Source organism: Macaca fascicularis, chromosome 3 (assembly GCF_037993035.2).
Source record: "Macaca fascicularis isolate 582-1 chromosome 3, T2T-MFA8v1.1".
In the NCBI taxonomy this organism is placed as follows: Eukaryota; Metazoa; Chordata; class Mammalia; order Primates; family Cercopithecidae; genus Macaca; species Macaca fascicularis.
In genome coordinates, this window is record NC_088377.1 from 980,416 (window position 1) to 1,006,123 (window position 25,708).

The 25,708-nt window shown below is 62.4% G+C and overlaps 1 protein-coding gene across 4 annotated transcripts in view; it reads right to left on the reverse strand.

Moving 5' to 3' along the window:
• Window positions 1-1,519: 1,519 nt before the first annotated feature.
• The window catches only part of COL6A2 (collagen type VI alpha 2 chain), a 35,620-nt gene continuing 11,431 nt past the window's right edge, over window positions 1,520-25,708 (reverse strand). Inside the window, exons 2-28 of one of the 4 annotated variants that reach the window (XM_005548495.5) lie at window positions 22,976-23,117; window positions 21,859-22,457; window positions 21,643-21,663; window positions 20,417-20,482; window positions 18,576-18,629; window positions 18,448-18,492; window positions 18,100-18,126; window positions 17,825-17,851; window positions 17,688-17,732; window positions 16,855-16,908; window positions 16,385-16,447; window positions 15,596-15,658; window positions 15,133-15,222; window positions 14,695-14,757; window positions 14,034-14,096; window positions 13,484-13,546; window positions 12,693-12,755; window positions 12,148-12,198; window positions 11,778-11,813; window positions 11,365-11,427; window positions 9,883-9,945; window positions 9,666-9,701; window positions 9,313-9,358; window positions 9,014-9,166; window positions 8,396-8,848; window positions 8,098-8,136; window positions 1,520-2,412 (exon numbers count right to left, since the gene is read on the reverse strand). In XM_005548495.5, coding sequence (XP_005548552.3) covers window positions 1,814-2,412; window positions 8,098-8,136; window positions 8,396-8,848; window positions 9,014-9,166; window positions 9,313-9,358; window positions 9,666-9,701; window positions 9,883-9,945; window positions 11,365-11,427; window positions 11,778-11,813; window positions 12,148-12,198; window positions 12,693-12,755; window positions 13,484-13,546; window positions 14,034-14,096; window positions 14,695-14,757; window positions 15,133-15,222; window positions 15,596-15,658; window positions 16,385-16,447; window positions 16,855-16,908; window positions 17,688-17,732; window positions 17,825-17,851; window positions 18,100-18,126; window positions 18,448-18,492; window positions 18,576-18,629; window positions 20,417-20,482; window positions 21,643-21,663; window positions 21,859-22,457; window positions 22,976-23,090 — 3,060 coding nt within the window. In that variant the 5' untranslated portion in view covers window positions 23,091-23,117 and the 3' untranslated portion in view covers window positions 1,520-1,813. Of the gene's footprint in view, window positions 5,175-8,097; window positions 8,137-8,395; window positions 8,849-9,013; window positions 9,167-9,312; window positions 9,359-9,665; window positions 9,702-9,882; window positions 9,946-11,364; window positions 11,428-11,777; window positions 11,814-12,147; window positions 12,199-12,692; window positions 12,756-13,483; window positions 13,547-14,033; window positions 14,097-14,694; window positions 14,758-15,132; window positions 15,223-15,595; window positions 15,659-16,384; window positions 16,448-16,854; window positions 16,909-17,687; window positions 17,733-17,824; window positions 17,852-18,099; window positions 18,127-18,447; window positions 18,493-18,575; window positions 18,630-20,416; window positions 20,483-20,939; window positions 21,664-21,858; window positions 22,458-22,975; window positions 23,118-25,708 lie in introns of all 4 variants that reach the window. The other 3 variants (XM_005548496.5, XM_074033859.1, XM_074033860.1) reach the window with 3 other exon arrangements.

Genomic DNA, 25,708 nt, shown 5'->3' on the forward strand with positions numbered 1-25,708 from the left:
TGGGGTCCTTGCAGATTCAGTGAGCTCAGGTGAGCTCATCCCAGAGCAGGCTGAGCCTGGTCCAGTGTGACTCGGGTGAGCTCGTCCTAGAATAGGCTGAGCCCTGGTCCAGTGTGACTCGGGTGAGCTCGTCCTAGAATAGGCTGAGCCCTGGTCCAGTGTGACTCGGGTGAGCTCGTCCTAGAATAGGCTGAGCCCTGGTCCAGTGTGACTCGGGTGAGCTCGTCCTAGAATAGGCTGAGCCCTGGTCCAGTGTGACTCGGGTGAGCTCGTCCTAGAATAGGCTGAGCCCTGGTCCAGTGTGACTCGGGTGAGCTCATACTAGAATGGGCTGAGCCCTGGTCCAGTGTGACTCGGGTGAGCTCGTCCTAGAATAGGCTGAGCCCTGGTCCAGTGTGACTCAAGTGAGCTCATTTTAGAGTAGGCTGAGCCCTGGTCCAGTGTGACTTGGGTGAGCTCATCTTAGAACAGGCTGAGCCCTGGTCCAGTGTTACTGGGGTGAGCTTATCTTAGAACAGGCTGAGCCCCAGTCCACTGTGACTCAAGTGAGGTCATCTTAGAGCAGGCTGAGCCCTGGTCCAGTGTGACTCGGGTGAGCTCCTCTTAGAACAGGCTGAGCCCTGGTCCAGTGTTACTGGGGTGAGCTTATCTTAGAACAGGCTGAGCCCTGGTCCAGTGTTACTGGGGTGAGCTTATCTTAGAACAGGCTGAGCCCCAGTCCACTGTGACTCAAGTGAGGTCATCTTAGAGCAGGCTGAGCCCTGGTCCAGTGTGACTCGGGTGAGCTCATCTTAGAGTAGGCTGAGCCCTAGTCCAGTGGGACTCAGGTGAGCTCACCTTAGAGCAGGCTGAGCCCTGGTGCAGTGTGACTTGGGTGAGGTCATTCTAGAGCAGGCTGAGCCCTAGTCCAGTGTGGTGACTTGTGCCCTTATCTAGGAGCTCAGGAACCCTGGGATGCTGGGGAGAGACTGGGGCAGACCCTTCTCTAGGCCTCCAGAGGGAGCTTGGCCTGGCTGACACCTCCAGAGCTGTGGCTGATAATGGTAGTTGTTCAAGCTGTGTCTGTGGTGCCCCATGATGGCCGCCAAGCCCACTCCTGCCAGGCCAGCACCTGCCCATGGAGCCTGTGGTTCACCGTGGGGCTCCCAAGCTAAGCCTGAAGGACCCTGGGGGTCTGAACAGCAAAAACTCACCGAGATTGCCCCAATGAACAAAACAAGCTCAGAACCTGCTGTCTCTCCCCATCTAGTGTCAATCATGCGTCCGCCCACAGAAGACCCTCACAGCCATCGTGACACTTCTTAGAGCACTTTGGACCTGGCTGGGGCTGGAGGGAAAGTTTGCTGATCAAGCCCGTGGGGTCAGCCAGTGCCTGCAGGTGATGTCCTAGGAGGGCAGGGCTGGGCCAGGGGGAGCCATTGATCCTGGTGGGCAAGTGACAGCTGCAGTGTTTTCCTTCTGACCACAAGACAGCTTTGGGGTCTCTCCTGAACACAGATGCTGGCAAGCGGGCACGCAGTGGGTTCAAAGCCTTTATTGGGTCAGGGCTTGCTCCCGAGCTCAGGGGCCAGGCAGGTCAGGAGCCTGGGAGGGCTGCAGGGGGAGGGAGGCCAGGCAGCCTGCCTGGGGCCTGGGGACACCTGGGGCTGGGTGGGGTCTGGGGCTACGGGGATCCCGTGGGAGGAGCTGGAGGGGTGCGGGCCCGGGGCGTCCTCCGAGTGAGCAGCGGTGCTGGCTGTGCGGGACCCGGGCCCGCTTAGCACCATGGACGGGGTGGGCTCACGACCCTCGACTGCGGGGCCGGGTCGCTGTGCTAGCAGATCCAGCGGATGAAGCGGTCAAAGAAGCCGGGTTGCGCCAGGCTGTCGTAGTCCTTCTCGCGGAACACGGCGGCGCGGTCGCCCAAGCTGAGCGTGGTGAGCACATCCATGTCCACGTCGCTGCCCACGGCCACCACGGTGGGCACCACGTTCTGCTTGCGCATGGAGTGCGCAGACTCGTGCAGGCTGTCGTTGCCCGTGACGCCGTCGGTGAGGAACACGAAGGACAGCTCCGCGTTCCTCCGGGCCCCACCACGCGCATTGAGCACGATGGCGTTGATGGCGTGCACCACGCCTGCGCCCACGTGCGAGAAGGAGTTCAGGTATTGTGCGGCCTCCAGCGCCTCGTGGATGGCTGTGAGGTTGTGGCTCAGCGGGAAGGCCACCTGCTGCTCGCCAGGGCCGCCGAACTGCAGCAGCGCCACGCGCGCGTTGAGGGGGTCGTCGTCCCGCCGGGCCAGCGTCAGCCGCCGTGCCACCTGCTCCACGAAGCGCCGGGCCTTGTGGAAGTTCTGCTCACCCAGCCGCTCGGAGCCGTCCAGCAGGAAGACGATGTCCACGGGCCGCTGCGTGCACTGTGCCACGGACAGCTCTGCGGGGAGACGCGGGTGGGGGATGGGCGGAGGGGAGGCTGGCAGGGCCGGGCAGGCGCCAGCCCCGCACCTGTGCCCCTCCACTCGCACCCCACCTGCTGACCCCACAGACCGCTGGGCTCTGCGCAGGCATTTCTGCAGGGCAGCCCTGGGTGTGGGCCCTCAGCCCAAGCCCCTTTGAATTGGTACTGGCGGGAGCCACTGTCTCTTCTGGTGCTCCCAAGCCTGAGACCCTGAGGCAGGCCCCAGGCCCTGTCTGCCTGCTGAGTGCCATCCCCACCCGGGCTGCCCTCCTGGTGGCGGCCTGTATCTGCATCTTTTTGTGGCTCAAGAATTTGCTGCCCACAAAAAGGCCACTATCTGTGTGGTGCGGGAGGGACTTCAGGAGGACCCCGGCCCTGACATCCCCAGCCTGACCCCTCGCTGGCTGGGTCCTAGAGCTGCTCAGAACCCCTAGAGCTGGCCGGGCCACGTCCCTCCCAGAAAGACCAGGAGCCCCTGACCCTTCTGATTGGCCATGGTGGGGGGCAGTGGATACAGGGGCAGCCAGACCTTCTGCGGCCACCCAGGTGGGCTCTGCCCTGACTCCTGTTACCAAGAGGGGCCCCCACCTGCCTGGGTGGTCACCAGCCCCGGGCATCCTGGACAGCTTGGGGGCCTAGCCATAGCCCAGGCCACCCACCACACGTGGGTGTCACGTGGGGTCAGGGACCACAGGACGGGACACGGACAGTCCACATGCTTGGACCCGGCCCTGTGGCCTCGCCAGGACCTCAGCTCCTGGGATGGGGGAGGGGAGGGACACAGCCAGTTTCCCCAAGGGTGTCTGCTCCTCGGCCCAACCCCTGGATGTTGTCACAGCTGGTACATGAACCCCCAGGAATCCCTCAGGAGCAGGGTCCTGACCCCAGGAATGCGCACGGAGGACACTGACCCGAAACTCAGCTGCCGGGGGGCCCTGGAGGTGCAAAGGTCCAGCCCCGCAGGCAGTGGGCAAAGCCCTGAACACAGCAGTGTGACCTCATACTGCACTGCAGCCGTTATAGAATGCTTGAGACACGGACCTCGTCTGAGCACACACGAGCTGGCAGACGGGGTTCCCTCAGTGAGCTTATGAGTGACGCAGCTTATTCAGTGAAAGGAAGGGCAGCCTCCACATTAAGGCCACACCCAGGAACCGGCTTAAATGTCCAGAAACTTCTCAGGTACCACTGGGCTTCCCAAACCCCCTCCAAACTAATATTGTCTCTGCTGTCAGCACACACACGGAGACAGACATGCAGGGGGAAGCTGGTGTTGGGGGTCTCTCCATGTATCAGTGTCTGTGGGGCCTGGAGGAGACGGGGAAGCCGTGGGGGCCGGTCAGGCACAGGGAGGCTGAGGCTGTCAGGATGTCTGTGGACTCTGCTCTCCTTCTGTGGGGGATCCTTCATCCCCACAGTGGGAAGCCCAGCCTGGCCTGCCCTGTGCAGCGGGTGTGGGGATGAGAACCTGGCCCCATGAGAAATGGTCACAGCCCTGCCCAGCAGGAGCCCAGCCTGGATGAAGCCTCAGAACGTCGGGGTCTGAGCTCGCTGTGGGGGCTGTGCCCTATGGATGGTGACCCCTGCTGCTCCCCAACATCGTGGCCCCCGGGGTTCTCTGCTCAGTCCTCCGAGGACAGCAGAGGTCGTGCCTGGTGGATGCTCCCCCGACTGCTTCTGGGGACCCAGAGGATGGGCTGGAAGGGTGCAGACACCCTGGGACCGGAGCTGCTGGCAGGCAGCTGTGTCCATTTGCCGCAATGGGCATGACACTGGCCCAGATAGGTCATGGTGCCAGGACCGCCAAGTTCCCCCAGGACTATCTGCTGCCCAACCCAAAGCCTTCACCCACCATAAGGTGGGCCATGAGCGCCCACGAGTCACGGTGCACAGGATTAGTGCCCACACCCAGCAAGGCTTAGCAGCCTTGGGGCCTGTTTCTGAGGCTCCACTGGAACCTGGTAGGGGAGACATTCTCCAGCGGGTGAGCTGCACCCTCCCTCAGCCACATCCCAGATGCACAGCAGCCCAGCTGGGCCACTAAGTAAGGGCCTCCAAAGACTTCCACGCCCCAGCACGGGAGCCTGCGAGGGTGACCTGAAGTGGCAAAGAAGGACTCTGCAGACGGGACTGAGTTAAGGGTCTTGTGAGGAGGTCATTCTGGACTTGGGGTGGGCCTTAAGTTCAATGACTGGTGTCCCTATAAATAGAGCGGCTACAGTAAGACGGAGGAGAGAGCGGAAGATGCAGCCACAGCAAGGGACATGGCAGCCACCAGGGTGGGAAGAGGCCGGAAGCTGCCCTGGAGCCCCTGGAGGGACTGTGGCCCCGCTGACCCCGATCCCAGACCTCTGGCCTCCACTGAGCGCCAGCCTGCAGGGGCAGCCCTGGGAAGTGAGCGTGGCAGGGAGGGGCTGGCCCAGCTGGGCGGGCGCCCCGGTTTCAGCAGAGGGCCAACGCGGTCTCAGGGTCGCCCACGATGTCCCTGTGAACCAGCTTAAAGGTGTCAATGAACAGCTCCATCCAGTCCTGCCGCTCTACCCCGGTGGCGAACTTGGCCCGCTCGGCGGTGTAGACCAGCACGGCCACCAGCTGGGAGTAGGCGGCCGGGTCCTGTGTGAGCTCCGTGGCGTTTAGCAACTGTTGGATCAGGGGGATGGTCCTGGGGAAGGTGGCGTCCGGCCCCTCTTCCGTGCGGAGGAAGGTGACCGGGGACTCGCCGCCAGGCCACGGTGCATCTGCAAGGGAGCGTCCAGAGAAGACTTTAAGGCCTGTGGCGGGTGTGGGCCTAAAGCTCCTCCTCGGGCGGCCGCTTGGCGAGGCCAGAGTGAAGAGAGGCACTTGGGCCGGCAAGTTGGTGGAGATGCAAGTGGAGTGGTGTGTGGCTCGGCCTTGGCAGGAGGCATGGGGGCGGTGAGCACGGGAACGGGGAGCTGGCAGGGAGCTAGGAGAGGAGACCCACACGGCAGCACCTTTGGGGGGACACCACGGACCCCGAGAAAACCTTTCAGCACAAAACAGCTCCGTCCAAACCTGCGTCAGAGACGTGCCAAACGCCAGCAGGGCTTCCAGTGCCGCCGGCCCCGCTGCCAGGGAGACCCCAGCCACCCTTCAAGAGCCTGCCTAGGAAAGCTTGCGGTGGCAAACTCTTCCTCAGCCTCTCTAGGATGTGTCCTCTACACCCAGAACTGTCTTCCCCTCAGCAGACCTGGCCTCTGCCTTTTCTTTCCACCGAGTGGAGCTCAGGTTACGCTGCGGCCCCCATGCAGCTCTTATCGCTGAGTGGGCTCTGCCCTGGCTGCCTTCAGCTGCGTCCGGTTTGTTTCTCCGGCACCCTCTGGTCCCCATGCAACTGAGACCTCCACAGGCCTGGTGCAGGCCCAGGGTGGCTGGGCTTGAGGGTGGACAGGGCTGTCTGGAGAAGGCCAGGGCCAGGCCACAGCCAGTGGCGTCCACCCAGTGCCCAGGAGAGCCGAGGAGGATGCCTGGCCGTGCAGGCTGGTGAAAGCTGATTTAACACTGTCCCTGCTGTATCTCCTGGAGCCACAAGGTCGAGTTCACTTTGAAATTGCAAACAGCTTGAAAGGAGGATGAGCTCTGAGTGTGGTGGACGGGGTGTCAGGGAGCCGAGGGGAGGGGAGGCTGCTCCCAGTCACTGTCAGGTCCTGGAGGCCTCAGAGGAGGCCAGAGCTTCAAGGGCCCCCGTGTCCTCCCTGGCTGCCTTCCCTGTGGTGCTCTGGTGGCCTGAGTGACCCCCTCCCAGGAGGGAGAACTGGCTCACCCCACGTCACCATCTTGGCCCTACGAGGCCCACATCACCCTGAGGCCAGAACCAGAGACATGGTAAGAAAGGAAAAGTGCAGGCCAATACCCCTGATGAGCACAACCCCTCAGGCAGGCATCAGCAAATCAGGGCCCACACGCATAAACAGAGCCACACACCATGGCCAGGTGGGTTCATCCCAGGCGTGCAAGGCTTGCTCAGCATCGGAAATTCAATGAGGCTCAATGGGCTCACTCCCAATCACAATGGCAGGCTAAAGAGGAAAGGTCACGTGACATCCACAGACGCAGAGAAAGGCCCTGACAAGACGCAGCGCCCACTCACGATAGAACCCGGAGTGGAGGGGAGGCCGCAGCGCCCACTCACGAGAGAACCCGGAGTGGAGGGGAGGCCGCAGCGCCCACTCACGAGAGAACCCGGGGTGGAGGGGAGGCCGCAGCGCCCACTCACGAGAGAACCGGGGGTGGAGGCCGCAGCACCCACTCACGCTGGACCCCGGAGTGGATGGGAGGCCGCAGCGCCCACTCACGAGAGAACCCGGGGTGGAGGGGAGGCCGCAGTGCCCACTCACGAGAGAACCCGGGGTGGAGGGGAGGCCGCAGCGCCCACTCACGCTGGACCCCGGGGTGGAGGGGAGGGGAAGGCCTCCATCTGGTAGAGAGCAAAGCGCCCACAGTGAACATTGCCGTGTCGCCCATCATGGGGTCCTGAGACTTCCTTGCCCCATCAGGGACGAGGGGCTGGGTGGAGGGGCCAAGGTCTGGTTCCTGCCCTCAGGGTCCAGCTGCCCCTGGTGCTGGTGCAGGCCCTGGCAGACCCTGAGAGAGGACGCCCACGCCTCGGTGGCAGAGGCACAGCCCACTGTAGTGTGGGACCAGAGGCTGCCCATCAGCTGAAGGGCAGCCAGATCCAGATGCAAACTCCAGGTTCTGTCGGAGCACGTGTGGGGAACCCTGGCCCCGAGTCCACAGCTCCTCCCTGGGGCAGCCTCAGGGCCTGTGAATGTGGCCCAGCGCACCCACCGGAAGTTCCCCATGGAAAGCCTGAACGCACACCCTGACCCGAGTGCTGAGGAAGTGCTGACTTCGCACTGCAGACCCCGAGCTTTCGTCCCCGTGGTCCTCCAGGTCGGACCCTCCCACCCGTCTCCACGGCGTCCCCACCTTGCTGCTTCTGGAGGGGACGGTTCACGGAGGGGGACTCCTGTGGGCCCAGTTACGGTGCAGCAGTCACTGTGGGGGCAGTACCATGTCCAGCAGAGCCTGGATGGCACCCCCAGCCCTGGGCACTGGCAGAACCTCTGCCTTGGGCACCCCCAGCTCCAGCTTCACATCCACGTGGGCCACATCCAGGACACGGGTTCCCCCACTCCCAGAGATGAAAGCCACGGCCGCAGCTCCGAGGCAGGCCAGGGTTGGAGCAAGACCTGCTGGCGCTGGTGGGTGTCAGTGCCTCTGCCCTGGGATGGTTTCACTCACTGAATCCAGGGCTTCCTCCGAGTGGCACAGGCATGGCCAGCCCATGGGAGTTGGGCGGCAGCTGAGGGAGACTGCAAGGTCTCCTCATGGAGACCTTGGTGGGTGATGGGCCTTCAAGGCCAGTGGCCACACGCTAAGCACAGAGCCAGGCCAGCAGCAACCGCCCCATGGCCTGACGATGCGGTTCCTGTATTTCCGGGAGCCTGCCCTCCCCGAGCCCCTCCTTTCCTGCGCTGCCGTCCTGCTGTCCCGGGGGCATCTCACTAAGGAGCAGCCTCTGTGGCTTCGCTGCCCGCTGGGTCCCTGCACGGCCCCTCCCCCAGCCCGGCCCTCAAGGAGGAAGGACACCGGGGCTGCTCTGCTAGTCTGGGGTGGGGGGCTCGGGGTGCCCTGCATTACCTGTTTGGCAGGGAAGGTCTGGGCACACGATCTGAGGGTCTGAAAGAGAGGAGAGAGGCCGGGCCAGGGTCAGTCCCTAGCGCGCCCTCAGTGGCCGTCCACTGATCTGCCCAGACAGGCTCAGGGTGCAGCTGGCCTCTGCCATGCAGCCCCGAGAGGAATCGACTCCTTCCCATCCAAGCCCAGTGTCCTGGGCTGCACATTTGTCCCTCGGGTGAGGGGTGTCCCTGGGGCCGGCGCTAGACAGCGGCTGGGGCCTGCTGCTCCTCGGCCGACTGCCCCACGCCTGCACGCTCACCCGGGCAGAGGACGTCCTCCATGTCGTCAATGAACTTCTCAGCCACCAGGTCGGAGAACAGCGTCATGTTGCGCACCTGCTGTGGCTTGTCGCAGGCTATGGAGTACAGGTTCTCGCTCTCGTGCTTCTCGTGGAACATGTCGCCAATGCCGATGGCCGTCACTGTGACGTCGCGGTCACACAGCGCCCGCAGGTTGAGGTCATCATCCCGAGGGTCGTGGCGCCCGTCCGTGATGACCACCGCAAACACGCGTGTTTTCTGGCGCCGGCTCTCCTTGATGAGGCGGTCGTAGGCAAACTTGAGGGCCGAGGGTGTCCACGTGCCGCCCGCGATCCACTCGAGGTTCTTGACGGCCTCCTTAAAGCTCGACAGGGAGTCGATGCGTTCGTCGTCCAGCTGGATGGCCTCGAAGGTGCCCTCGTGGCTGTACTGCACCACGCCCACGCGCGTCCCTGTGAGCCGCACGCGAGGCCGTCGCCGGAGGCCCGGGGGCTGGGGCGTCCCCGGCCGTGCAGAGCCCTCGTCGGAGGGACGTGTCCGGACTTCTCCCGTCCCATCGCCTCCCACGCCCCGCCCGGCCCCTCTGCCGTGCCTGCGCCCGCCCCTGCCGCGCTGACCTGTCTCGGACTTGGGGTCCTTCGCGATGGCGCCCAGCCTGTTGACCACGTTGATGACGAAGTTCTTCTCCAGCGTGAAGTTGGTGTACCCGATGCTCTCGGAGCTGTCGATGACGAAGACGACGTCCAGGGCGCCACAGCGCTTCTCGCAGTCTGGGGGGTGGCAGGGGCAGCAGGGGCAGCGGGGAGGGAGGCCTCAGACCCCAGGGCCGGGCGCACATGCGGGACCCGGCGATGACCCGGCCCTGCCCGCCCTCCACCCGGCGCGTGGCCCCGACCCCACCGTGGGCGGTGCTCACCGCAGCACCCGCAGGTCTCCCTCACGTAGGTCATGACGTCACACTCCTGCAATGCACGCGTCAGGCAGGGCAGGGCCGGCCCCCCCGCCCCAGAGGAGCTTCCACAGCAAGGTCCTGGCCCGGGGGCCCCGGGACATTCCAGCCCACGGGGGGAGGCTGGTCGGGTCCTGTCCCTGCCAACCTCGCTGCCGCCCTCCTCCCCCCACCAACCTTGCCCTGTGACCTCCCCCAACCAAGCTTGCCCTCTGACCTTGCCCTCTGACCTCGCCCTGCTGACCTCCCCCCGCCCCGCTGCTCTTGGTTTCTAGTTTTGGCAGGAGAAGGACACTGGTTCTGCCCCATGTGACACCTACCGTCAGGCCGGGGTCTCCAGGGGGTCCAGGCTCACCCTGGGGAGGGAAGGATGAGGCTGAGACGCCGGGGCCAAGGCTGAGCGGCCAAATCACTCCCAGGCCACTGTCCACTGAAATGTGGGTCCACCATGGGTGGAACCATGAGGCTTGGGTGCGCGTTGGCAAGGCAGGCCGGGGGCTGAGGTCTGGAGGGCACGGGGACTGGCCAGCCACCTACCTCGGGTCCTGGGACTCCCCTTGGCCCCCGAGGGCCTGGCTCACCAGGGGGACCAGGATCCGCCTGAGAAGGAACAAGGACAGGTAGGCTTCAGTGGCCACAGGGACAGTCTCTGCACCCAGCAGGGCCCTGTGCTGTCCCCAACCACGGGTCCTGCCTTGGGGGGGCCTGACAGGTGCAAGGAGGAAGATGAGGCTGTGCCCCCACCTTCCCTGTGCTGGCACCAGAGCTGGGAAGGCCGTGAGTGGCCACCGTCAGAGCCTGGCCCATCAGAGGAGTAGCGGCCTGGCAGAGCTGAGTGTCCCAGAAATGGCAGCTAAAACAGCTCATTCCAATCCATGGCTATTCCACCCCATTATCAGGTACCCACCAATTCCACGCCCACCCAATCACCCATCCATCCAGCCACCCACTCACCCATCCATCCATCCTCTATCCACACACCCACCCATCCATTTATCCACCCACCCACTAACCTATCCATCCATCCTCTGTCCAGCCACTCATCTATCCATCCACTCATCTATCCACCCACCCACTCACCCATCCATCCATCCATCCATCCTCCCTCTATCCACCCACTCATCTATCCACCCACCCACCCACTCACCCACACATCTATTCATTCACCCACCTATCCATCCATCCACCCACCCACCCACCCACTCATCCATCCACCCACCCACCCATCCATCCATCCATCCATCCATCCTCCCATCCTCCCATCCATCCATTTGCCTACCCCCATCCGCTTGCCCATCCATCCATTCTCTATCCACTCACTCATCTATCCACCCATCCATCCATCCATCAGTATCCATCCCTCGTCTTATGCTCACTCAGTTCCAGATCAACCTGCAGTCCTGGTTAAACCCTTGGCCAGCCTGGGGAGTTGGAGGCACAGAGCACCTGCTGGGGGATATCTGTGGGGAGGACCCTGGGGAGGGGATGCTGGGAGCGGATGCTGTGTGTGGGACATTGGGGAGGGGACCCTTGGGGAATGCTGTGTGTGGGAACTCTGAGGGGAATGCTATGTGGAGGGACCTTTGGGGGGAGGGGACCCTGGTGGGGACGCTGTGTGGGGGGTGCTGGGGAGGGGACCCTGGTGGGGACGCTCTGTGGGGGGTGCTGTGTGGGGGATGCTGTGGGGGGGGGTCGCTGGGGAGGGGACCCTGGTGGGGGACGCTGTGTGGGGATGCTGTTGGGGGGTCGCTGGGGAGGGGACCCTGGTGGGTGATGCTGTGTGGGAGGATGCTGTGTGAGGGGTGCTGGGGAGTGGACTCCGGGGGATGCTGGAAGTGAGGGTGGGTGGAAGGAGGAGGACCCTGAGCCAGCCGTCCCCTTCAGGAAGGTCGGGGTGGTGCTCATGGCTGGGGCCAAGTTGCCTGGCATCCTCCCGTACTCTCAGATGCACACGATCAGCCTCAGGGCCCCTCCCTGCCTCTGCCCAGCTGCTGCGGGCTTCGGGACGGTGATACTCACAGGCTCTCCTTTCTCTCCTTTCCTCCCAGGTTCTCCTTTCAAGCCAAAGTCGCCTCGGCCGCCCTGTGACAGGGGACACGTGTTAGCCTGGGACAGATGATTTATCTCTACCAGGGACACCAGTGAGATTTTTACGTGGAAAAATCGATCTGGCATTTTGGGATCATTTAAATGGAAATATCTATGTGGTTTTTTTGGCAAAGCCTGAACTTTGGTTGGAAAGGGACCAGCCAGTGGCCGGTGGCTCCCTCAGAGCTCAGCATAGGTGTCATGGCTGGGCCTTGGGGAGCCAGGACCATCCCAAGACAGGGATGGTCCTGTCAGTGACGGTGGGTGCTGTGTTCCCAGCAATAGTGGGTGGGCATGCAGACCCCCACCCCGGGTGGGCACAGGTGGCCGGGACCCACATGTACCTCGGGGCCGCGTGGGCCGGGCTCGCCTTTGTCTCCCTGTGAAGCAAACAGAAGTCAGGGTGACTCAGCCTCAGACCCAGTGCTCCTTCCTCCCTCTGGGCAGCTTTCTGCAGCCGTTTCCCTCCTTTGCTTATGCACACTCTGGGTGAGGCCACTGTGCTGCGTTCTGAGCCACACTCTTCTCCTGATGCTGCGCTGGACCTGTCCTTCGCTGAGTCACCCAGAGCCTTCTCACCACTCCGTCCCCTAGGAGGGACCTCACACTTTCTTCTGCACCGAGGAGGCCTTGAGGGAACTACTAGGAACCTTCAGGGCCCTTGGGACAATGTCCACCCCCTCCTGGGAGCTGCCATCCCAGGCTGTGACTCACAGGTGCTCCTCGGGGTCCTGGGTAGCTGAATCCAGGCCTGCCGGGGTCTCCCTGGAGGAGGACGTTGAGTTGGTCAGCATGGTCATAGGATGGGGTGGGGCCAGGGGGCTGTGCTCAACAGGGCCCAAGGTGCACACTGGGGTAGAAGTGGGCTGGGGGTGCTGTCCAGGGCTGGCTGTGAGCAGGGGCCTGGCAGAGCCAACCTCGCCTTGTGCATCTCCAGTTGGGGCTGGATGTGCCTAGAGACCCAGGAGCTGCCGCCTGCCCACACATGCGGAGGACCCTGCTCAGGCCACATGGCTGCCCTCAGGCCCTGCCTCAGGAAGGATGCGCCAGCCACACCCAAGGGTCACCGATGAAGAGGAGAGCCGGGGGGCTTCCTGGACCCTGGAGGCATCCCCTCTCTCCAGAGCGGAGAACAGGAGGCAGAGGCCCGGCCTGAGGCACGTCTGCTGGCAACAGGGGCCCCAGGCCGGCCCCCTGTCCTGCTCCTCAGGCAGCTGCCCTGAACCCCCAACACATCCTGCTGGAGGAGGAGCACGTACCTTGGGGCCTGGCTGTCCTGAGTCTCCACGGGGTCCTGCATCACCGGGGTCTCCCCGAGATCCCTGAGGGCAGGAGAGAAATTCAGAAGTCACCACAGGCAGGGACTGGCCATGCCCAGGGGTCACCTGACATGCTCCGTCCAGCCCTGAGCATCAGGGCGTATGGCCCCAGCTCCTCCTGCTGCCTGTGGGGGCCGTGGACCCCTGTCTTGAGGGTCCCAGCTCCTCCTCTCCCCGTGGCCCATCCAGGCCCTCAGGCCCACCGCTTTGCCCCTGACTCCCCCACCTGGGTCCTTCAGGGCAGAATGAGGGGCTGGGGCTGAGAGTGGGTATGAGGTACTTGGGGTCTAGGGGAGCAGGTCCTGGCTTCTGAGGCCAGGCCCTGCTGCCTGGGTTTCCTATGGGGACAGTGGCTGGCTCCAGCCTGTCCCCACACGGACAGGGAAACCCGAGTGGTGCCACAAAGAGGTCATGGACGTGGGGTCAGAGGGCGCCGGGGTCCCACCTCTAGCCGTGGGGTCAGAGGGCACAGGGGTCCCACCTCTAGCCATGGGGTCAGAGGGCACAGGGATCCCACCTCTAGCCATGGGGTCAGAGGGCACAGGGGTCCCACCTCTAGCCGTGGGGTCAGAGGGCACAGGGATCCCACCTCTAGCCGTGGGGTCAGAGGGCACCGGGGTCCCACCTCTAGCCGTGGGGTCAGAGGGCACCGGGGTCCCACCTCTAGCCGTGGGGTCAGAGGGCACCGGGGTCCCACCTCTAGCCGTGGGGCTTCAGGTTCCCACACTGACCTGGTTTCCGGGCTCCCCAAGAGCCCCCTGGGGGCCTCTGGGTCCAGGCAAGCCTCGGTCTCCCTGGAAGAAAGGGGAGGAGTTTGGGGTCCTCTTGACAGCGGCACCCTGGAGACCCCGATATCAATCCTGTGGACACTACAGGGCTTCGGGGGTAAGAGATGGGTCTGGCCCGGGCCCCTGTGACCCTCCTGGAGGTTGTGGCTCCACTTGACCTTCAGCCCTGACCACACTGCGTGGAGTAGGCCAGGTTCTGGGTGCAGTCCCCGCCTAAGCACCCCTACCTTGGGGTGCAGCACCCACCTGGGTTCCCAACCTTGGGGTGCAGTCCTGGGCCACCTTACCTTGGGGTGCAGCCACCCTGGGCCCCCCTACCTTGGGGTTCAGCCCCCATCTCCCACGACCTTGGGGTACAGCACCCCTCCTCCATTACCTTGAGGAGCAGCCCCCTCCACCACACCTTGGGGTGCAGCCTCCCTGGGCCTCCCTACATTGAGGTGCAGCCCCCCTCACCCCCCTACCTTGGGGTACACCTCCCCTGCCCCCCTACCTTGGCTCCTTTGTTGCCAACCTCTCCAGCCAGGCCGCGGGGCCCCTCAGGGCCAGGGTCCCCCTGTGGGAAGGGAAGGGAGGCCCCATGAGTCTCAGCTGAGGCCTCCAGCCTGGGTCCCACGTGAGAGGCGGGTGTGGCCGGGGTTGGGGAAGGGGCCTGAGAGGAAGACCCGTCTGTCCAGGGGGACACGCACCAGTCGACTGTTTCACCCACAGCCCTTCCCGGTGCCTGTAGCTGCTGCTCTGAGCATGGGGTCTCTTGGTCCCCCTGAGGCCACCCACACGTGGGTAAGACCTTGTCCACCGCCCGGGAGGAAGCCCCTTCACCTGATGTCGAGGGGAGCTGGTGGCCGGGGTTTTGCCACACAGCCCTTCAGCATCACCCCTGAGGTCACGGGCCTGTGCCTCAGTGGGCCGGGGGTGTGAGCGGTGCCTGCACAGCCGTGTGGGGTGTGCCTGGGCGGGTAGTGGAGCTCCCTCAGCAGGGAATGGGGTGTGGGGACCTCCGGGCTGCGTTCCCAGACTCTACAGGAGTGTCCCCTGGAGGGTGAGGCCCTGGAGTTCTATCGTTCTCTGGGAGGAACGGGGTTGGGGCCCTCATCAGGAGGGCCCATGGGCACCACAGCGAGACCCTGTGGCACCTCCACACAAGGACTCACCTTCTCCCCCTTGGGGCCGTCGCTGCCTGGGCTGCCCTTGGTGCCGGGGTCTCCCCTGCGCCCCTGCAGAGAACAGGCGTGTGGGTGAGGGAGGGGGCTGAGCACAAGCCCAGAGGCCCGGGAGGGTGGGAGCTGTGCCGGGGCCGATGCTGCTTCTCTGCAGGAGGGCTCTGCTTCCCAACGGCCTCAGCCTGCGCCGGTGGCTCTGCTACCAGCCATCATCCCTATGTTGACCTGCCTGGGCCTCCCCTCTAAGTTCAGCCCTGGGGGTACCCGTGGGGTGGTCTGGGTCCACTTCTCAGGAAGATGGCGGCCTGGCCGTGCCTTGCCAGCAGGGGGTCCTGCCTACAGCCCAGGTGCCCTTCCCCCATGGTCCTCCTCAAGCTGCAAGGAGGATGCTCAGAGCGGGGCCCTGAGGCGGGGGTGCAAGGGACTCACCGGCTCGCCTTTGGGTCCACGGGGCCCAGGCCCACCCTTGGCTCCCTTCACACCAGGACTTCCTGGGGCTCCATTGTTGCCTTGATACCCCTGAGGAAGGAGGAGACAGCACAGTCACCCAGAGGCAGGGGCCACAGCAGGGCCCGACCCTGGGCCCTCAGGCACTGTCACGCCTGTCCGTGTGTGGTGTGGAGCCCTACTGTCTTCCGGCGGAATCCACTTGCCAGGCACGTGGGGCCCTGCAGGGTCCCCTGGAGCTTGTCCAGCCTCGTGAGGAGGACACAGGTCAGAGCGGTTGGTGGCTCAGGGCACATGGCCTGTCCTTCCTGTCCCTCCCCATGTCCCCAGAGCCCAATGGGGAACCATGGTGACAGCAGAGACGGTGGCCAGTGTGACCGTCCATCCGGGCCATGGGCGTGAGTGTGGCCAGCTCAGCTGCAGGTGAAGAGGCAGAGGGGCTCACCTTGCTTCCCTTCGCCCCGATGTCTCCCGGGGGCCCTCTGCGTCCTGGGCGGCCAGGGTCCCCCTGGAAGGGTTTGCAGAATCAGCCTCACGTCTTTTGGCAGGGGAAGGGGGTGCAGGATGCCCAGCGGTGGGGCAGGACCCACAGTCGGGCTTGGGTCTGCACCTCCCTGATGTCCGCAGGGCACCTCGGATGCCAGATGCTGGCTGGGGGCTGCCGGAACCTCCGTGCCAGCCGAGGGCAGAGTGTGTGTCACGGGCAGGACGCCCGTGCATCTGCACAGGGGACTCAGCCAGACTTGGGCTCGGGCTGAGGGGAGGTGGATCGGAAGTGGGAAGCCCTGGGTCCAAGTGCCAGGCTCCCAGAGAAAAGCCCTTGGGGATCCTGGGGCCGCCAGGGATGGGGCGATACTGCAGGCAGCCCAGGAGGGCAGAGCCCCTGTGGCAGGAACATTCCCATGGGGAGCTCCAGGAGGTGTGGGTGGGGCTCCCACCTGGGAGGAGGTGGGTTTGTTGCTGAGGCTTAGGTGGGCAGTGGTAGAGCCGCCCCAAGCCGGATGTGCAGCCCTGGGTTAGACGCAAGCTGATGAAGCAGTGGGCAGGGTACCCCCCATTGCGTCCCACGGCCGTTGAGTCCTCACTGACCAGTGTTTCAGGAAAGGCCCTCTCTGCTCAGCTTCTCAGCTGGGGCTGCCTCCAGGAGGCCCCTCTCGGTGGGGGGCAGGGGAACCCCTGGAAGCTGGTGACCCCACTTGCCCTGGCCGGCCTGCATCTTGACAAGGTCACTTACCTTGCCGCCTTGGTCTCCTCGCTCCCCCGGACTCCCTGCTTCCCCTGGGTAACCATCGGGGCCCTGAAGGAGGAGTGAGAGGTGGAGCTCAGCACACGGTGGGTGAGGTTCTCCCCATGAGCCAGGGCCCAAGTACCCCATTGTCCCAGCCTGGGAGGCACCTCCCACCCTCGCTGTGAGGCCCCAGGCTCAGTGACGGAGAGGCCAGGCCCAGATCTGCTGCTCAGGGAAATGGAGCTGTCCAGTGACACTGAAGCTTAAGACGCATCAGGTCTCCAGGCCACGGGGATCCGCCAGGAGCTCCCAGGGGGAATTCCTTATATAACTCAGACCCAGCAGAACGCTGGGCTGGGGGTGCTGGGCTGCCGGGAGAACCCAAGCTCCCGTTGTAGCAGCAACCACTCTCCTGCCCAGTCAGGCACCCATACCCCCTGAGCCGAGGCTGAAGGAGGGGTGCAAACGGCCCTTACCCGGTTTCCGGGGTCTCCCTTGCAACCAGGAGGTCCGATGCGCCCCAGCTTGCCCTGAAGGAGAAGGGGGCAGGAGGAGTCTCAGGCCAGGGTTCTGGGGTCCGTGTATGCCAATGACCAAGGCACAGCCCGCCCGGTTCTGCCCCTGAGCTGCAGCGTTCTCTTCCCAGCACACGGGCGCACACATGAGGCCATGGCTGTTGTGCAGCTGTCTCCAGGGAGGCAGAGTGGCCGGTGTGCGGGAACAAGCCATCCCTGGCTGCTCCTCAGCCCAGGCTGCCTCCCAGAGGCCCTGAGGGCAGAGCTCCCTGGGCACAGAGGACATTCCCACGGGGAGCCATGGAAGGAGTGGGTGGTGCTCTCCTGTGGCTCAGCCTGGGAGGAGGTGGGCTTGTTGCTGGCCTCTGTGGGCAGCTGTGGAGCTGCCCCAAGCCAGGATGTGCAGCCCTGAATTAGATGCAGGCTGGTGAAGCCCTGGGTGGGGCAGCAGGATGTGGCGGGACCTGGAGTGCGTGTATGTGCATGTGCATGTGCGTGTGTGTGCATGTGTGTGTGTGTGCATGTGCATATGTGTCCATGTGTGCGTGTGTGCATGTGCATGTACATGTGCATGTGTGTATATGTGTGCATGTGTGTGCATGTGTATATGTGCACACGTGTTTCCGTGTGCATGTGTGTGCATGTGTGTGCGTGTGTGCATGTGTGTGCGTGTGTATCTGTGTATGCATGTATGCACACGTGTAAGCTGACAGGTCAGGCTGGATCTGGGGGCTCTGTAGAGGCTCGGATGCCTCCGTGAGACCAGTCCAGCTGTGAGCCCGAGCTCCCTCTACCTTCTGTCCATCGGTCCCATTCTTGCCAGCCAGGCCAGGGGCCCCCTGGAGAGAGAAGGAAGAGGGGACTCCATTAGCCCCGGTCCTTCTGCCCTAAGCAGCAGAAAGGAGGGGCTCTGCATACCCAACCAGCCTACCTTGCGACCGTCGGCTCCAAATTCACCCTGTGTAGGAGGAAAGCCGGGGCAGTGAGCTCGGTGCCTCAAAGCATCATGGGTACTGCTGTCTCTGGGGGGCCAAAGCCCTTAGGCCAAACTCGAGGCCACAGGACCCCCCAGGAACCCCCGAAGCCACCACTGAGAAAAGCCCAGGCCAGTGCCCCAGGAGCAATGACAGGCTGCGGCAGACGCTGCCAGGTGGGTCTGGGCCAAGGCTGGAGCAGGTCTGAGGTCTGTCAGGGTGAGAGCCTCACCTTCTCTCCTTTGAAGCCAGGAACGCCCTGGGGGCAGGAGGAGAGAGGGGATTAGTGAGGAGTTCCGCAGAGACGCAGGCAGGGAAGGGCCGGCCCTGCAGGCTGAGGGGAGTGCTTGGTGGGCCGCTGGCATCTGGTGTTCTCGACAAAGAGTCTGTGGAGGAGGCTGAGCCCAGGGTGGGGCCGGAGGCTGGGTTTTGGGACGGCCGTCAAGTTATCGAGGTGCTTCTGTTCCTTGGTAACTGGGGGAGGGTGGTAGAGGCTGAGGCCGAGGCTGGGCTTGGGGGAGCCTGCCTGGCAGTGCTGGGGCCGCAGGGTGGAGCCAGGCCCCTGGCCGAGGTCACTCACCTTGGGTCCTGGGAATCCAATGGGGCCTTCGATGCCTGGGTCTCCCTGTGAGGGACAAAGCAGCAGTGTGAGCCCAGCCCTGGGGCACCAGGCTGCAGGCGGGGCGGGCGTGGGGCAGGGACACTCACCTGTCTTCCCTTCTGGCCAGGCTCTCCCGGCTCACCCATGTTGCCCTTGGCACCCTAAAAGCAGGCAACAGAGAAAGGAGTAAATTGAGGCAGGGTAGGGTGGGCGGTAGGCAGCTGGGGACCCTGCCACAGCTCCTCTGAGAGGTGACATAGCCCAGGCTACTGATTCCCCCGCCCAGGTGGAGATGTCTTGGTGTCGGCTGCTTCCCAAGGGGCCAGGCTCTGTCAGACCAGGGTTTGCTTTGACCCATTTCTCCCAGCTCTGAGGGAAGCTTCCCACAAAGCCACCTGCAAAATGGAGCCAGAACAGCTGCCTGGGGGTGGGGGTGCCTGGCCCGTGGGGGTCCCTTCTGTACCCAGTGGCCGTGACCATGGCCAACACTGGGCTCTGATTTCTCCAGCGATGCCCAGGTCACTGTCACTACAAAGATTAATTTATCTAAGTAGCTTTAGAAAGATCAGGACTTCAGAAAACCACATAAAGGTTACACTCCTTTGGAATTAAAATTTTAATCTATGACAGAATTTTATTAAATAAATAAATTTATTGATATGCTCCCAATTTAAGTGCAAAGAGGAGCAGAGGAAAGGGGAGGAATTAAGAGGTCAAAGGGAAGAAAAGGGAGGAAACTCAGGGCAGGGAATGAGGTGGGCAGAAGCTTCTGGAACACTGCAGCTGTGCCCTGTCCTGGGCTCTGCTTGGCACCTTGCAATCCCCTCAAACTCTAACCACATTGGCCCCTGTGGCAGCTTCCAGTGGCCTCCCAACAGAACAGGTCACTGCACTGCTGTGTGCAGCCAAGGCTGCCCCAAGTGGCAAATTCATTCCCAGCTGTGGTGGGGTAGGCACTGCCACCAGGACTGGAGAAGCCAAGGAAGGAGATGGCAGGATTTGACCTGCAGCCTGGAGATGTCTCATCCTGGAGAAAGTACATCCAGTTACCTACTGGTCTAGACAGCTGTCATCCAAATCTAGAAAAACACGAAGCTACTTAGCAATACCATCCTCTATGATGGTCAATTCCTTATTTCACCTCCTTAAAAGCTGCTTTCTCCTCCTATGCCTTTCTTTATAATTTTTGACAGATGTGAATTATTGGAGTTTCACATACTCAGTGAGTTTTGGAAGGATTTTATTTTATGCACCTCTGTTAGGAAAATGCAGGAAACGTTCAAACCAGAAAATGCAGACGTTCAAACCAGGCTCCCTAAAACCACTTATCTAATAAGCCACAAAAGAGGTTCCTTCATGTTAATGAGCAATCATATTATTAACTGTAACGCATCTCACATTTACTTACTTGAAAATGCTTGCTTACAAAAGTAGTTTAATGGCATATCTTAATAATTTTTTTAAAGTTTCTGCTTTTCTCAACATACTATTTAAAAGGAATTAGACAAATATAGAATTTTAGTTTCTCCAGGGTCAGAAGTGTTGAGACCATCTGAGGCACAGCTGGCCTTAAATGTGGATTTTTTTTCTTTCTTTTTGAGATGGAGTCTCGCTCTGTTGCCCAGGCTGGAGTGCAGTGGCATAATCTCGGCTCACTGCAAGCTCCGCCTCCCGGGTTCAAGCGATTCTCCTGCCTCAGCCTCCCGAGTAGCTGGGACGACAGGCGCATGCCATCAAGCCCGGCTAATTTTTGTATTTTTAGTAGAGACAGGGTTTCACCATGTTAACTAGGATAGTCTCGATCTCCTGACCTTGTGATCTGCCCGCTTCGGCCTCCCAAAGTGCTGGGATTACAGGCGTGAGCCACTGCGCCTGGCCAAATGTGATTTCAAAACAAATCAGGGGCTTCCCAGTAGTTCAGACCCTGCAGGCAATCCAGGCTTCTTACCTTCTGTCCACGGTAGCCCTTGGGGCCGGGGGGCCCAGGGATTTCCAGGCAGCTCACCCTGTAGCACTGAAACGAGCAAGCAGAGACAGAAGGTTGCATGGGTGGGACATTCCCCAGGTGGCAGAGCAGGGGCTCAGAACGTGTAGCCCACGACCCTCAGCTGGGGCCAAGGAGACGCTGAAACGCCCTGAGAACCCGGGCGGGGTGAGGGAGCAGACATGGGGTACTGTGAGGCTCTGCCCCCACCAGGGACAAACCAAAGAGTTTGGTTCTGTCAAGTGCTCTAGGTAAGTTTTGAAAAACCAAGGCTGGTTTAAGCCATGACAGAAAATAGAAGGGAAGAAAGGCCGGGTGCAGCTCACGCCTGGAATACCAATATTTAGGTAGGCCGAGGCGGGAGGACTGCTTGAGGCCAGGACTTAGAGACCAGGCTGGGCAACACAGCGAGATACTATCTGTATGAAAAAATATGAAAGCAATCCTCCCACCTCAGCCTCCCAAGTAGCTGGAACTACATGCTCACACCAGGTATGGTGGCAGGTGCCTGTAGTCCAAGCTACTCGGGCAGCTGAGGTGGGAGGATAGCTTGAGCCTCAGAGTTCAAGGCTGTAGTGAGCCGTGATCGTACCACTGCACTCCAGCCTGGGTGACAGAGAAAGACCCTGTCTCTAAAAAAACCAAATATAAATACATAAATTTTACAAAACGATGGAAGAGCAAGGGGCATCGGTGAGGGAGGCACCATTTGTACACAGCCATGAAACCACAGTGAGCAGTGATTCTGAGGCAGGGCACGTTTTTGCAGGAACCTCACAGGGGAGACCGCAGACGCCTGCTCCCCTTCCTGAGAGCTGCAGCTGGGACGCACGGGGAGGTGGGGATGTCATGGACCCCGATGACGCCAGTTCCTTCTCCCCCCCGACCTACTAGGCTGGGCTCGGGCCTGGAGTCCAGGGTGGATGGATCCCACCTGCCCAGAGGCCAGACCCTGACCTCTCCTTGCAACACGTGCTCTGTGGGTGCCCTAATGCTGACCCCCCGGGATCTAAACAGCCTGGCTTTGGGCTTTGTCCAGACTCCAAGGCCTCAGGTCCAACATGGAGCAGGTGGTTCCCTCTCCTCTCATCTGTTCCAGCCTGGAGGTGCCAGGAGTCGGCAGCTTGGTGCCGTCATCTCTGCTGGGTCAGCTGCCCGCCAGCACTGGCAGGAAGGGAAGCGCCACTCACCTCTCCGTAGGCTTCGTGTTTCTGCAGAAAAGACAGACGCGCTGGTTAGCTGTGCGCCTGGAGACCTGGGGCGGCTGCATCTCGAGACTGGGTGGGGATCGAGGGACACCTGAGTGGCCCAGGCCCTGCCCGGAGCTTCCTCCCTCGGCCTCGGCACTCACGGAGGGGTAAAGTGAGGCCCGGAGTGGGTGGACGGTGCTCCCGCCCGCGGCTCACCATGACCTTGATGATGCGGTTGATGGTGTCCTGGTCGATCTCGGTGGAGTCGGGCAGCATGGTGGCGTAGTCGTTGCGGTAGAGCTCGTGCGGCGTGCTGGCGATGTCCCGCAGGCCCTGCTCCTTCAGGTTCCGGTTGGGGGCCACGGCGAAGAGCCGGATGCCCTCCTCGCGGGCCCGCTCGGCCTGCAGCTTGATGCCCCCGCAGGGGCTGCCGGTGACGTGGCCGTCGGTGATGACCACGGCGAAGTGGACGGTGCCCTTGGTGCCGTGCTGCCGGATCTGCTCCGTCATGTTGGCCAGCGCGCAGTCGGTGAAGGTGCCGCGGCGGAAGGAGCTGATGCCCTGCAGGCTCTTGATGAAGGAGGCCCGGTCGCTGCCCGGTGGGCTGAACACCTCCACCTGGTCGGAGAAGTGCAGGCCCCCGTAGCGCCAGCTCAGTGCCACCTGGTCCAGGTAGAACTCGTTCTGCAGCTGGCTGATGAACTGCGGCACGAACTGCTTCATGTGGAAAAGCAGGATGTCGGTGGGGGACTGCATGGTGACGCTCTCCGAGGTGTCCAGCACGAAGTACACATGGATGGGGCAGTCCGTCTTCTCTGTGGGACACGGGACTGTCGTGAGCCAGCCTCAGGAGGGACTGCTGGTCCAGCCCCGTTTACTGGCCCCATGCCTGTGGTTTGACCTCACTGCCCCTTGAATGCTCAGAGTCCCCACTCCCTGACCCCTGGCACCTGGGCACTGGTCCCGACTGCCCCTTGAATGCTCAGAGTCCCCACTCCCTGACCCCTGGCACCTGGGCACTGGTCCCAACTGCCCCCCGAATGCCCAGAGTCCCCGGCCTCCTGACCCTTGGCATCTAGGCACTGGTCCCGACTGCCCCCTGAATGCCCAGAGCCCCCGGCCCCCAGCCCCTGGCACCTGGTCCCAACTGCCCCCCAAATGCCCAGAGGCCTGGCCTCCAAACCCTGGCACCTGGTGACCCTTGGCATCTGGGCACTGGTCCTGACTGCCCCCCAAATGCCCAGAGCCCCCAGCCTCCTGACCCCTGGCACCTGGGCACTGGTCCCACCTGCCCCCTGAATGCCCAGAGCCCCCGGCCCCCGAACCCTGGTACCTGGGCAGTTGTTGTTTCTCTCCGTAGTATCTGGCGAGATGACCTCCTGCTGCTGGGCCTGGGTGGCCCCCAGGATTCCCCAGAGCAGGAGCACGGAGCAGGGGCCCTGGAGCATCTTGGCAGCACCTGTGGCCCTGAAGTCCTGCAACAGGGGGTGGGGGTAGCTCAGACACCCCCAGTGCCTCTCCCCTGGCACCCTCCCCCATGGCAGGTGCACACACAGCAGGTCAGCGGGATTGGGGGCACTGCCCTCAGTCTTCAAGGAAGTGGGGTCTGCACCCAGCACACACCGTCAGCAGCATCTGAACTGGGGGGGGGCTTGTGCCCTCTTGCCCCGCCCTGGGTGGGGTAAACAGATATTTAGTGGGTGCCTCTGGGCTCAGTTTTGGGTGGGATTTGGATGTTTGAGGCCGTTCCCTGCCCTCCAGGGCTGGACAGAGTGGGCAGCTAGGCGGGTTGGCATGGAAGGGAATGGAGCACCACTGTCTGGAGCCCCTGACTGCCTGGGGCTGCTCTGGAAGTAGCACAGAGGGGAGGGCGGGAGAAAGATCCCAGCTTCCCCAGACAGGCTCCCCTGCAGAGCTAGGCACTCTCTCCAGCCTGGCTCCATTCCCTTTAAACTTTGATAGGACGGAGGGAGGACTCTGTCAAGTGTGGGGACACGGCTGTCATTAGCCTGGCTTTCCTTTCTGTTGGGTGCCAGGATCCTGGAGCAAATGGATCCAGCCCTTGACCATCTGTCCTCCCTGATGCCCTGTGGCTTGCCCTGAGCTCCAGCTCCAGGAGGACATCAGGACGGGCCTCACTGTGCCACTGGCTCCGCAGAGTGGGGCTGGCAGCAGCCGGGCAGCCAGGCGGAAGGGGCACTGGGTCTGGTTCAGAGCATGCAGTTCCAGGGTAATGCAGGGATGGGACTGCCGCCCTCCCCTCGGTGCAGACGGGAGGCGAGTCCTAGCACCAGAACCAGGGGAGGCGCTGCCAGGAGAGGGCCCTGAAGGGTTGCTGTGATTCTGCGGCATCTGGAGTGGAGGAGGTGACCCAGGCCAGACCCGCTCAGCCTGGGGCCCAGGGAGGAATGAAGTCCCTTCCCAAAGGTGCCAGCTCAGGCCGTCTGTGGGTGAGTTTCACACCTTCAAGGACAAACACTTCTATGCTATTTAACTTGTTTTAGAACATAAAAGGATAAACTTTTTCCCAATTCATTTTTAAATGTGGCATAACCTGTGACCAAAGCTTGATAAAAAAAAAAAATCCCTAAAAGTACCTACAGATAAATATCACTATAAATATTACGGATGGCAGTGGCAGGCCACCTGATGTAGCTGCTGCCGTCACACCGGCTGCTCAGGGAGGGCCCAAGGCAGAGGCAGACAGGCCCCCAACCCCGCAGACTGCCTCCCTGAGGGCTGCTGCCATGGGCTGGGCTGGGTGAAGGGGAGCTCATGGCGGTGTTGCCACGACCGGGATGCTGGCTCAGGTCTGGCAAGGACCTGGAGACCCCACCACAGGTGGCGAGAGGACGTGGCCAGGTGCCATGCTCCACGGAGCCAGCAGGAGCTGGGGATAAGTGGGATCCCTGCCCCTTGCAGGTGGGCGAGGTGGGAGTTCTCCAGGTACAACTGCAGCTGCCCAACTCATGGCTATGGATCTAGGCCTCCTGCTCCACGGAGCAGGCAAGAGCCCGCCCCCACTCCTGGTGCAGGTGCAGCTGCCCAAACTGGGGCTGCTGACCCAGGCATCCCTGCACTCTTAGGGAGCCAGGGAAGGCCCCTCTTGCCCTTGTAGGCTTGGAGGTGCCTGTTCCCGCTGCCCAGCCTCTTCCCGCTCCCAGCACCCACTCCAATCTCAAAGCAGAGTTGGGGCTGAGCCTGGGCACTGTCACAGCCTGGCCGGGTGTGTGCCTGCTTGTGGCAGTGCTGACATGCCAGCCCCTTGCTGCCTTGGCCCCCTCCAGACTGTGGGCACTGAGAGGTGCAGGAGGGGAAGCTTGGGGGTGCTGAGGGTGGCTGGGCACACATGCGCCTTAGTACCAGAAGCCTGGGCACCATGGATGGCTGCAGGAGGCAGATAGGCCCCTGGGCAGATGGGGGTGGGTCCCCAGTTAAGCCCCACCTTCAGGCTGGGACAGGCCTGAAGCCTGGGGGCCAGGCTGCCTGTCCTATGAACCAGAGGGGAACTCAAGGTGCTTTTTTCTGGGCCCACACATGGCTGCCCATGGACCAGTCAGCATGCACTTTCCCCTCTGGGCCCATAAAAGCCCCAGGCTCCATCAGAGCAGGGCACAACATGGCACGACCAGCTGCAGAGAAGAGCTGCCCTCTCTGCTGAGAGCTTCAGGGCCTGAAGGGACATCAGCACGACCAGCTGCAGAGAGGAGCCACCCACTCCAGGGCCTTCTCTCTGTTGAAGGCTGAACACCAGTTGAGATGCCCTGTCTGCAGAGAGGAGACACCCTCTCGAGGGCCTCCTGTCTGCTAAGAGCTGCAGAGACAATGGGACAACCTTCCCGCAGACAGGAGCACCCACTCCAGGGCCTTCTCTCTGCCGAGAGCTGAACACTCAACAAGACAACCTGCCTACAGAGCGGGGCTGCCCCCTGCGGGTCTCCTGTGAGATCTAACACTCAATAAAGCTTCTCTGTCTTGCTCACCCTCCACTTGTCTGCGTACCTCATTCTTCCTGGACACAGGACAAGAACTTGGGCAAAGGCGCCACTGGCCACAGAGGTTTCAG